At 39.2% G+C, this 12,514-nt stretch overlaps 1 protein-coding gene across 7 annotated transcripts in view; it reads left to right on the plus strand.

Moving 5' to 3' along the window:
- Positions 1-12,514, plus strand: part of TTC13 (tetratricopeptide repeat domain 13) — a 97,299-nt gene that overhangs the window by 48,894 nt on the left and 35,891 nt on the right. For all 7 annotated transcript variants that reach the window (XM_030812701.1, XM_030812699.1, XM_030812700.1 and 4 more), the window contains 6 exons: positions 2,077-2,233; positions 5,534-5,664; positions 6,204-6,336; positions 7,253-7,345; positions 9,704-9,787; positions 10,641-10,725. In XM_030812701.1, the coding sequence (XP_030668561.1) occupies positions 2,077-2,233; positions 5,534-5,664; positions 6,204-6,336; positions 7,253-7,345; positions 9,704-9,787; positions 10,641-10,725 (683 nt within the window). The remainder of the gene's footprint in view (positions 1-2,076; positions 2,234-5,533; positions 5,665-6,203; positions 6,337-7,252; positions 7,346-9,703; positions 9,788-10,640; positions 10,726-12,514) is intronic.

The raw sequence follows: 12,514 nt of genomic DNA on the forward strand, positions 1-12,514 counted from the left end.
CCACACCTTATCAGTGCTAGTGTCGAGACTAGATGTTTATATCTTTGAAAGATCAGTCAAATGCGTTTTCTACCACTTTTAAAATTTTTACTTTCTAAAGTTAAAACATTTTTTACTTAAGTCGAAAAGCCATATTTTGAACCAAATGTGACAAGCATCTGGAGTATTTGTGTCTCATCACATCTCATCCAAGAATACAGGAAGGGCAGGAAACTGGCATTCTGTGAGGTTCTTACTGTTTTTTTGTTTTGTTTTGAGACGGAGCCTTGCTCTGTCACCAGGCTGGAGTACAGTGGTGCAATCTCAGCTCACTGCAATCTCCACCTCCCGGGTTCATCTCATTCTCCTGCCTCAGCCTCCTGAGTAGCTGGGACTACAAGGGCTCGCCATCATGCCCAGCTGATTTTTGTATTCTTAGTAGAGACAGGGTTTCACCGTGTTGGCCAGGATGGTCTCGATCTCTTGACTTTGTGATCCACCTGCCTCGGCCTCCCAAAGTGCTGGGATTACGGGCGTGAGCAACCACTCCCAGCTGGTTCTTACTGTTAAATGTGAACTTGGTATCTTCGACTTGTCATTCCTTCATATCAAAATTCTCATATATTTTGGAGAAATATGAGGTGAGGAAGAAAGCAAATTTTGCAGTTACCCTTTTATTAGTTGTAGTTTTACTCGCCTTTTATCTCCTGTCTCTGAAGACAGTTTTTGTATTAAAGCCTACATTCTTTTTTGTTATTGTGAGCCCTTTATACCATGACTGTCCAAAATAAAAAAAAGTGGAAAGCTGTGTGTGTAATTTTAAATTTGTAGTAGCCACATTAAAAAAGTGAAAATCAAAGAAGTGGAATTAATTTTAATAATGTATAATTTTAAATTCAGTATACCCAAAATATCCATTCAATATATAACATAATTAATATGAAACTGCTATTCATTACATACTTTGTTTGTTGTACTAAGTCTTTGAAATCTGATGTATAGTTAATGCTATAGTACATCTCAATTTGGATGTTAAATTTTCTTTGGAAATACTTGATCTGAATTTAGAATTTATAATATTTATAGTTAAAAAAGTAGGTTCATATGTGCAAGTTGTTCCAAACATACTGAAGTTTTCTAATGATTGAATCAAGTATCAGTTTGCAAGTTTAAATTAATTCAAATTAAATAAAATTTAAAATTCAGTTTCAATCACCCTAGCCTCATTAAGTATCCAATAGTCAGGTGGCTAGGGGCTACCTATTAGAGAACATCTTTCTTCTACCTAAATTACAATTCCCTTTTTTCTGGTTCAGTAGAGCTTGCACTTGTGAATTACAGGCAGAAGGGACAGGTACTCTGTACTTTGGGTTTTTTCCTACACTGCTTTCATAGAGATAAGCACTAGTCCATTAGTCGGTTGGTGAAATCATATACCCAATTAATCTATATACCAGTTGACAGAGTACCAGGCTCTGTCTGACACTGAACTTGGATTCTCAAGCTCTGGAATTGAAAACAATGAGATTTTTAGTGGTTTTCCTGGAAAGGTGATTAAAATTTAGCCAAACTAGGCCAGGCGCGGTGGCTCATGCCTGTAATCCCAGCACTTTGAGAGGCTGAGGCAGGCGGATCACGAGTTCAGGAGATCGAGACCATCCTGGCTAACACGGTGAAACCCTGTCTGTACTAAAAATACAAAAAATAAGCCGGGCATGGTGGCAGGCGCCTGTAGTCCCAGCTACTCGGGAGGCTGAGGCAGGAGAATGGCTTGAACCTGGGAGGTGGAGCTTGCAGTGAGCCAAGATTGCACCACTGCACTCCAGCCTGGGTGACAGAGCAAGGCTCCGTCTCAAAAAAAAAAAAAAATTAGCCAAAGTAGACCCAGACTGACTGACTTATATTTGACCTTGTTATCTCAAGTCAGTGGCAGGTTACCTCTATCATATACTAATAGTGACTTACTAAAATTTAGAAACTCTTTAGAATTCTTATAATTGAAGAACAGCTTGTTACAAAGTATTTGTATGGCAGCTAGCCATAAGAAAGTTTCTTTAGCAGTATTTGGATGTGTCAGATCTCATTTCCTTTCTGCAGAGTATTCTCGATATCTTCATGCACACCTTGATACCCCCCTTACGGAATATAACATTGATGTGGATCTGCCTGGAAGCTTTAAGGACCACTGGGCTAAAAATCTGCCTTTCCTCATAGAAGACTACGAAGAGCAGCCAGGGTTGCAACCCCACATAAAGTAAGTGCTTTAAATGAAGATGATTTTTTTTTCCTTTCTCAAAACTGAGCTATAAGCTGGGCATGGTGGCACGCTACTCCCTGCTGCTTGGGAGGGTGAGGTAGGAGAATTGCCTGAGCCCAGGAGTTCAATCAAGCATGCTATCCTTGTGCCTGTGAATAGCCATCCGTCGCACTACAGCAACACAGCAAAGACCCCATCTCTAAAAACAAAACAAAACAAAACAAAAAAACACCTATAGCAAACATCATTTTAACTAATGAAATGGTAGATACATTAACATTACCATTGGGAGTCAAAGCAAAAAGCCCAGAATCAGTGCTTCTCTGTAATACTGAACTACAAGTCCTGGACAGTGCACAGAGAGAAGAAAAAAGAAATCAGTGATATGGATTAGAAAGGAAAATAGAAAGCTGTGATTGTTTGCAGATCACATAGTTTTCTACAAAGGAAACCTAGAAGATCTACAAATTATAGGAAATGATGAGAGTTTAGCAAGCTCATTGTTTATAATCCATATACAATAATCAGTTACATTTCTATATATAAGCAACAAAAATATCATTTATAATAGTAACAAATAGGAATAAATCTTACAAAATCTGTATAAAATCTGTATGGAGATCACAAAACTTAATTGAAAGTTACTAAGATAAAACAAATAAATGGTGAGAAATACTATGTTCATGGATTGGAAGTTCAGTAACATTAGTAGGCCATTTCTCTGCAAATTAATTATATTTAATAAAATGCCATTCAAAATCCCAAGTTTTTTTGAGGCACTTGTTAAGCAAATTCTGTAAATTTTATCGAAGAACAAAGGACCAAGAATAATCAAGATACTCCCAAAGAAGAGGATGCTCAGGCTTGAAGGGGAAGCTTCTCATCTTACCAGGTAGCAAAACTTAATATAATAATGAACAGAATGGTATTGGTGCAAGGATAGGCAAGTGGACTAAAGGAAGAGAATAGATAACTTAGATAAATGGGAACGGTGTGTTAGAGATCAGAGTGGGACTGGTCAAGATTGGGAGTGGGCCAATTAGGTTATTTTATGGATAAAATAAAATTGATATTTGTGATGGCATAGTAATCTAATTCCAAATGGATGAAAATCTGAAGTGTGAATGGCAAAACATTTTAAACTTTAGGAGGAAATATAAATGAAGATGTTTATGACTTTGGGGTAGACAAGGATTTCATAAGAAGCACAAAGCATAGATCTGAAACAGAAAGATTGATAAATTGGACTACCTTGAACCTAAGAACTTCCGTTCAGCAAATGACACCATAAGGAAAGAAAAATAAGCCCAAATTGGATAAAGGTACTTGCAAATTTAATAACTGACCAAGAATTAGTGTCCAAATTTATGAAGTATCACTACAAATTAAAAAATAAGAGACAACCAATAGAAAAGTGTGCAAAAGACATGAACAAGTAATTTTACCACAGGGAAAACATGAATGACAAACATGAAGAGATACTTTAGTTCATAAATTAAAGCCTCATGAGATTTTTTTCAGCCACTAGATGAGCAAATGTTACAAAGTCTGATAATAGTAATATTGGTCAGAAGGGAGATTATGGAGAACTTTTATACTCCTGGTTAGAGTATAAGTTGCTACAACCACTTTGGAAAGCAGTTTGTCATTATCTAGTAAAGTTGAATATTCTCATACTTGATATAAGATTCTGTTCCTGTGTTTATTCAGAGAACTTTGTACTTGTGCAGATATCTACCAGGAGAGATTTATACAGGTCTGCCAGCAGAATTTGTTCACAGCTAACACTGGAAATCAACCCAAATGTCCATCAACAGAAGAATAGATAAATGTGATACAGTCACACAATGGGATATTATACAGCAGTATAAACAAATGACCGAGGCAACAATGTGGATTAATTTTAAAATGTAATGTTGAATAAAAGCAGCAAGTCAGTAAGCTGTGCTCTCACATATTTTTTTCTCCCAAAGCTCATAAGCAAAACTGTAGAGTATGTTGTATATATATATGTATGTAACAAACCTAGTTTTTAAAAAGGTAAGTGAATCAGGAGCACAAATTTCCAGAGACAGGAGGATGGGATAGGAAAGCAGCATACAAGTAGATACAACTGTATGAAAAGCTCTAGTTCTTAAATTGGGAAATTTGACTTTATGTTTTCTATGTGTCTCAACTATTAAGTGAACGAAAATAATAAAAAGAAAATTGATTGCTCATGGAGATTATGCATGTTCTCTAACCACTCCTTTTTTGAGAAATATTTCTATGCACAAAAGAGTTAACATAGCAGGTCTATGACTGCTGTCCTTAGAAAGGACTGCTTGCAAGAGTGACCCTTGGTTGGTATCTGGGAACTTGGATTTCGAGGGGATTCCTACCACTCCCAAAACTAGTAGGAGAGGTTCCCTGTGCCTAAACTGTGTGTTCAAACAGTGTGGTTTCTATTGAACACTTGCTTTCCTTCTGGGCATCTGGAATTTGGGAACTTGCCAGGCATGAGTTGTCTATAACCCTGGCCACTGAGTCTTTAATGAGCTTTCCTGGTTGGCAGCATTTTACATGTGTTTGCAACTAATTGCTGGGAGAATTTAATGTGTCATATATGACTTCCTTGGGAGAGGACCCTTGGAAGCTTGTGCCTGGTTTCCTCCAGACTTCTCCCAATGTGCCTCTTCCATCTGCTGGTTTTGTTTTGTAAAGGACACGAAACAAAAAGTGATACTCACTATTGTGAGTATCATTATGTGCTAAGTCCACTGAGCCCTTTCAGCCAATTTCTGAGCCTGAGTAAGGATGGTCTTGGAGATCCCCAGAACAACCTATAATTTAGAGTTTCAGTCTTTGTTATAAAAGCATCAAGCAGGTTGTCAGCTAAACAATAGTATTTCCATGTATCATTCCAAGTATACTTGTTCTAATACAACTTGGGCAGGGGTGAGGAATGGACAAAGGACAGAGGTTTGGTTGCTTGTTGAAAAAGGCAGTCCATTCAGGAATGTATTCTAGAGAAGTTTACAAAGCAAATAATGGAAAGAGGTGTCTTCTGAATTGCACACTAGTTATCATAGTTTTCACTGTTACTAACCAGCATGTGATGGCAATTATGCACATGCCGTCATAAAGATTCCCTTTTAAACTGAGGTATGGTTGGGTGCAAAGGACTGAAGTAAGGATTATGTGGTCGTAGACTGCTTCATTAGTTTTCCAGTGGAGGAAGTGACTGCTTCTCAGGTGGAATTGGATTACCAAATGTCTGTTGTAAAGTCGTTATCATGTACATGATGTTTCTTCCAGAGATGTGTTACATCAGAATTTTGAGAGTTACAAGCCTGAAGTACAGGAGCTGATTTGTGTGGCTGATCGTTTGGGATCCCTGATGCAATATGAAACACCTGGTTTCCTGCCAAACAAGAGAATACACAGAGGTATTCTGGAAACCATCTGAAAATGAAAATATTCCTGGCATAAGAGGGTGGTTAAGCCATGTTATGCATTTTAATAAATTAGTGTTTATTGTGCTTATTCAAATTCTCCATGTGATCAGAATAGAAATGTGTAGAATCATTCAAACTGAATTCTGAAAGAAGACTGCTTCCATCCTTGGCTTTTTTGCTATTGCTGTAGTATAGACTAGAATATAGGTCTTGAGTCCTTACTCAAAATCAGACAGCTGATCCAGGGAGCTATTTCCTTACTATAGGAGTGAGGAAGAATGCAAACCTCCACTTGCTTCAGTAGGAGGCAGTGTTGGGAGCAGACAAATTGAGTCGTCTCTAGTTAACTCTGATGGGTTTTAATTTTAGTAGGACCATCATGACTGAAACGTGCCTTGGGTCTTGTTATATCACCAATACTTCCGACCCTTTATGTGTTAACTCTTGAGTTATCACTGAGACTCTATAAAGTAGGTGGAACTCAGTCCCTCTAAAGTGTACTAACTCTTCTTGATATTCCTTTCTCGTAGCTATGGGTTTGGCCGCATTAGAGGTCATGCAAGCCGTGCAGCGTACATGGACCAACTCGAAAGTTCGAATGAATGGAAAGACACGGTTGATGCAGTGGAGAGACATGTTTGACATTGCAGTTAAATGGAGAAGGTAATTAACATCTCAGTGAAAATAACCTATAAGTCTTATCATTGTCAAATAATGTCAGTCTGTTTTAGGTAACAGGCTATGAACCCTGTTTTGCTTGCTAACACCAGGACTTCTAAGTTAGGTTTTCCTCTCTAAAGTTTGTCAGAAATTGCTGGCATCTTTATTCTTTGATATACACTTAACTAATATTTTCAAAATAGGAAGTGATTGGCCGGGTGAGGTGGCTCATGCCTGTAATCCCAGCACTTTGGGAGGCCAAGGCAGGTGGATCATGAGGTCAGGAGATCGAGACATCCTGGCTAACACAGTGAAACCCTGTCTCTGCTAAAAATACAAAAAATTAGCTGGGTGTGATGGTGGGCGCCTGTAGTCCCAGCTACTGGGGAGGCTGAGGCAGGAGAATGGCGTGAACCCGGGAGGCAGAACTTGCAGTGAGCTGAGATCACACCACTGCACTCCAGCCTAGGGGACAGAGCAAGACTCCGTCTCAAAAAAAAAAAAAAAAAAAAAAAAAGGAATTGATTGTTGTCACGTTTCCAGTCACCTGTTTACATGAAGAATTTTAGAAACAGTCTCTTTGAAAGAACAGATCTATTACCTGTGGTACCTTTGAATGAACTTCACTGGACCAGGCCCTTTATAGTTAATGGTGTGCCTGGCAACTAGCTAGTTTAGAGTAACCTTTGATATTCATTTGTGTGACAAAAACTGTGCTCTGCTCCTAAACCTTTACCTTTACCTGGCTTCTCGCCTGGTCCAGCTGGAACATCTGTTTGGAATTTGTAGGCATGGACATCATATTTTTAGATATAATGGACTAGCTGTTGCTTTATCCCCACCTTTGCAAACACTTCTACATGTTTTATTTGGAAGGTTTCTGAACACTTCTGGTTTTATAAAGATCTCTGTTTTATAGGATTGCCGACCCAGACCAGCCTGTGCTGTGGTTAGATCAAATGCCAGCACGAAGTCTTAGCAGAGGTTTTAACAACCACATCAATTTAATCAGGTACGAACCTTTTGTGCATCTTTCTTCTTTTCCTAGGAGTTTATTCTCAAGACACAGGCCATGGAGACCAAGAGTGACCCACTGCTCCTTTCGTGGTGACTTTTTGACCAGGGAACATACTGATTGACTCTGCACCTGTGGAGTCCTGCTGTATTCCTTTCATCTAGCCCAGCTGCAGAAAGAAATGTAGCACGTGCCATGCTCCTTCCCCAGGCCCTTCTGTCTGATGTAGAGCACAACCGAAGGGTAGATTGCAGTTGTTTTCCTAGGGCATCAGTCTTTGAGGAATCTTAAAACATAGAAAATTATTAGATGGAAAACATTACATTTACCATAATATTCTGTTAATAGTACATGGCTCAAATAAATTATTTGACAAGTCTCTCGTGGTGGAGGAAAGGCTCCCCATCCCACCCCAACACACAAAGGGCTTGGATAAATAACACTATCTGGTAACTAGGCTGCCATCTGGGGAGGGCAAGTCAGGTTGGCTGGAAAACTTCTGTTTTGTCCAGAGGCTCTGCTAGTTGGGGACATGGGTGAAATGCTTACTTCTTTACCCTTTCTTTATGTGCCTAGCTGCCTTCTAAATAAATGGTGAACAAATATTAAAGAATATCAGTTTCATGGGGATCTATATTATCAGCCTGTATTTTAATGAATTTAATTTTAGATAAAATGTATAAATATGGTAGTTGTGTCACCTCTAAAATGCTTCTAGTTCCAGGAAGCTGAATTAAGAAAATATTATTCTATATACCTTTGACATTTAAGTTTGGGTTTTAATGGAGATATAATTTGTATGTATATTTATTTTTTTAATTTCTAGAAAACAAATTTCTTTTCACCTTGTGACTTGTATATTCCTATTTCTCATGGAATAATTTGTGGCATAGATAGGTAGACTCAAGCAACTAACTTTAATCGAAGGCTACTGTGGATCAGCCAGTGTGCTGTGCTGTGCTGTGCTGTGTGATGGGGATACAGAAGGGAGATACAGCCCCACCTGCTGAAAGCTCACAGCAGACAGACCAGCAGACAACTACTATGCAGTGTGTTAAGAGTGAGGTGATCACATGCACAGGATGCCATGGGAACCTGGAGAAGGGGTGCCTGATTCAGCCTTCTGGTGCTACCAGAGCTATTTGGAAAAATGGAAAACAGAGAGAGGTGGGGTGATTAACATGGACCCATGGATAAATTAGGTATGGTCAGGAAACTGTGACTAACTGGTTACGCCTGGTGGTGTTTGCAATTAAGGGAGTATCAGGAATTAAGGCTAGAAAGATAGGCAGAAGTCATAACATAAATCATTTTATAGTCCAAGCTAACGAATTTTTTCCCCTGAAGACAATACTGAGCCATTCAGGGATTATAAGCAGAGAAGTAACAGGAACAGATTTGCACATTGGGACGATCACCTTGGCAGCAGATGGCAAAATAGATTGGAGAGGAGGCAGGAACCTCGGAGGTAAGGGAGGAGGTTGGAAAATTGTGTAGTTGTTCAGGTGGACAAGTGCAAAGGCCTCAAAAGCTGTGTGGTAGTGAGTTGGACAGGAAGAGCTAGATTCTTAGAAGACAGAATCAGGAGCACTGGCGGTGGGCTGCAGTGGGAAGGGCATGGAGTTAGAGGAAGGCCACCTTCCCTCAGGTACATGGTTGTCCCATTAGACCAGAGAGCACCGGAATGAAAAGTAGGTGGACACGTTTAGTGGGGAGGCTGGGAGAAGTGTGGGGTGCAGGAGGGAATTCTTATTTGACAGTAACCTTTGAGGTTTGGGATGCCTGGTGGGAACCCAGGGAGTGATGTCCTGGGAGCAGTTGGCTGTGTCATGTGACTCAGCATATTGGCTGAACATGGAGTTCTGGGAGAGAGTTTAAAAGGAAAAGATCAGAAGGGATAGAAATGTGAGGAAAAGTGTATTCAGAGTGGGTAGAGGAAAGGAGACTGCTAGTGAGCTAGAGAGCAAGACAGGGTATTGGATAATGCTGTTGGGAGAACTGAGGGAGGGGAGACGGCACACTGCTCACAAGTGATGGGATCCGTCCGAGGACGCTGATATGAAAGTCTGAACCTCACTTCAGTGCTGGGGGATTTGTCTTCCCGTTGTGGCTGATCTGGTGCCGAGTTTGATGCCTCTCCTGCCAGGGTAGCCCCCGTGAGCTGGCATGCAGTCTTGCTAAGACGTGCTTTGCTTCACCACTCATTAACTATGAACAAGCGAAATTTCCCAGACTTTTTTTTTCTACATTATTCTCATAGTTTCTTATTTTTTTAAATTAACTTTGGAATTAGATGTTGGCTTGAGCATATTCTTCTATAAAAATATTCTTAATTTTATTATTTTTGCCTTATAGGGGTCAGGTGATCAACATGAGATACCTAGAATATTTTGAGAAAATACTTCATTTTATTAAAGACAGAATTCTTGTTTATCATGGGTAAGCCTTTAGTTTTCTCCTTCTTAGTAATGAGTTGATTTCTTGTATTTTATATTTGTTGTATTTTTGAAACTTGAGACCTAAGCCTGTCGACAGGCTGAACAAGGTCTATCAAATTTTTACATAGTGTTTAGAATCATAAAGGCTTTCATAACCACTTTTTTTAAATACAAAATCCATAGACCGCAACTGAAGTGTTTTTGACTTTACATGCACTATTGTGACTTTTCTAGTCACTTTCTTCTATAAAGCAGGATGTTTCTTTGGATTTATCTTTTGGAGATTTCAGCTTTAATACTTATTCTCATTCACTTGAAAGGCAGGATGGGATAGACAAAACCGTGGGCAGAAAACTAGGAGAAAAAAATCTGAATGCTTAAATATCACCAAGTAAATATAAAGTCGGTGGAAAAACCTAGCAGAATACTTTCATTTGAGCAGCTTTAGAAAGGAACAAAACAAAACAAAACAAAACAAAACAAAACAAAACAAAACAAAACATCTACATCTAAGTTTAGAGCTGGAATAGGAAAATCAGGGTTTAAGAACCAAACTCATAACCATACATGTTCACACAAACACTGGTTGTTGATCCATTCTGCTTTTTCCTGTTTAGTCTTCTAGATGTTTCCTTAATTCTCATCTGCTGCTGTTTCCTTAATTTTCATCTGCAGTCCAAACTCATTAGAATTGAACTATCCCATTATTTAGAAACTTTATTTGTGGCCTACCATTTTGAATGCTGAGCTACTCAAAATTGAGGTCAATTTATTTAAATTAAAGATAATAGCATGATTAATTTTTACAATTCTGCATTAATCTCAGTTGCCGTCTCTCTCTGTCTCTCTTTAAGAGCTAATAATCCTAAAGGATTGCTGGAAGTTCGGGAAGCCCTGGAAAAGGTACACAAAGTAGAAGACCTTCTTCCGATTATGAAGGTAACTTTAGCATCAGAATGGCAGTCCATGTTTTTAGAGGAAAAGAAAACCAACAGCACTTTTTTAAAAAGAACTCAGAATTATTAAATGCTATTTGAAATCACTAGTATGAACACATTCTGAGTAATAACCAAAATAAAAGAACCTACAGGCATCAGACTCAAACAGAAAAAACAGCTGGCGAGGAAGCAGTTAATATAGAAAAAAGAAAACTTAAAAATAGGTATAATTGAATTCTGCCTCTGGCCACAGCTGAGTAACTGGTACTCAGCTGCCCTTCTACATGATTGCAGTTATAAAACTAGACAAAATATAAGTCAATTATTTTCAGGCACTGGCTAATTACAAGACCGTGAATCCCACTGTCACCCCAGCTTTCCACTGGGAGTATTTATTAGACCACTGCACGGTAATGTAGAGCCCAAGCAGAGTACAGTGGTCTTGCCAAGCTAAGGAGGTAGAGAGTGGAGTTTGGGTCTGCCAAAGTGGCTGGAATTTGCAGAGCAGAGTATAGAAGAGAAGGAGGCCATGTAGGCTGGGGAGTGCTCAGGGGTCAATGTGAGCACGCCTTTTCATCCCTGACTAAGACCTTGGTCATGAACATGCAATGAAAGACCGTGAGAGGCTCAGCAGAGAGTGGCTGCTGTGGGAAAGAAAGCTGAGCAGATGTATCAGAGTTGTATGTGCTGAGAGACATTGGAGTTTCGGCCTTGCCAATGTGGATGGATCCTGTGAACAACTTGGGCATTTACTTAAGACCCCAGAAAGGACACAGTGTAAAATTAAGACCACACTCTACAGTAAGACCCACAACCTAGGACTAAGAACAATTTCTAAATAGACTGCCCTAACAAAGAATAAAACTAAGTTTAAAGGATTAAGTGGATCTGCCAGTGATTTGACCATTTGTCAAAACTCAATACCCTTTAAAGAAAGGCAAAATAACCTATACTCTTTAATTACTAGAGAAGTAAATGCCATCTTTTGAATGTGTTCCCCTCAAAATGAATGTGTTGGAAACGGAATCCTCAGTGCACATATGTTGGGAGGTGGAGCCTAGCAGGAAGTGTTTAATGGCAGAGCCCTCATGAATGGATTCATGCCATTATAAAAAGGGCTTCGGGGAGTGGCCTCTTTTGCCCTTCCACCTTCCGTCATGTGAGGCAGCAGTAAGAAGGCTCACATCAGACGCTGGCACCTTGATCTTGGACTTCCCAGCCTCCAGAATAAATTTCTGTTCTTTTTTTTTTTCTTTTTGAGACAGGGTCTTGCTCTCTTGCCCACACTGGGTGACAGAGTGAGACCCCATCTCCTAAAACAAACAAACAAAAAGCTAGATACAAAAGTATGGTAGTATGATCCAGGTATACCAGGCAAATGCTAATGAGAAGAAAAGTATATGTGGCAATATCAATAATGGAAACATTTGAATTCAATGGGAAGGACACTACAAGGGACAGAAATTATTTGATTAAAGTATAACCCATTAAGAAGTTATAACTGTATGAACCTTTCCTCCATCTAGGAGTAAAACTACCCCAAAACATGCCAACAGCAGTTAGAATTGCTTTTCCAATTAGTGGCTTAAACACTAATGTGGAACTTCAGTAAATATTTTCCTTGCAGCTATGGTAGATGAGATTGATTCATATAAAATTTAGGAAATTTGTATGAATAAGCAAAGTGTATCTATTTCTAAGGAATAACAAGGAAGTAGCATGTCATGAACAGAGCTGAGCATCTGACCCAGGCCCCACATCTGCCTGGATGGGTGTGGATGAGCCTGTTA

This window comes from Nomascus leucogenys, chromosome 5 (assembly GCF_006542625.1).
Source record: "Nomascus leucogenys isolate Asia chromosome 5, Asia_NLE_v1, whole genome shotgun sequence".
Classification (NCBI taxonomy): Eukaryota; Metazoa; Chordata; class Mammalia; order Primates; family Hylobatidae; genus Nomascus; species Nomascus leucogenys.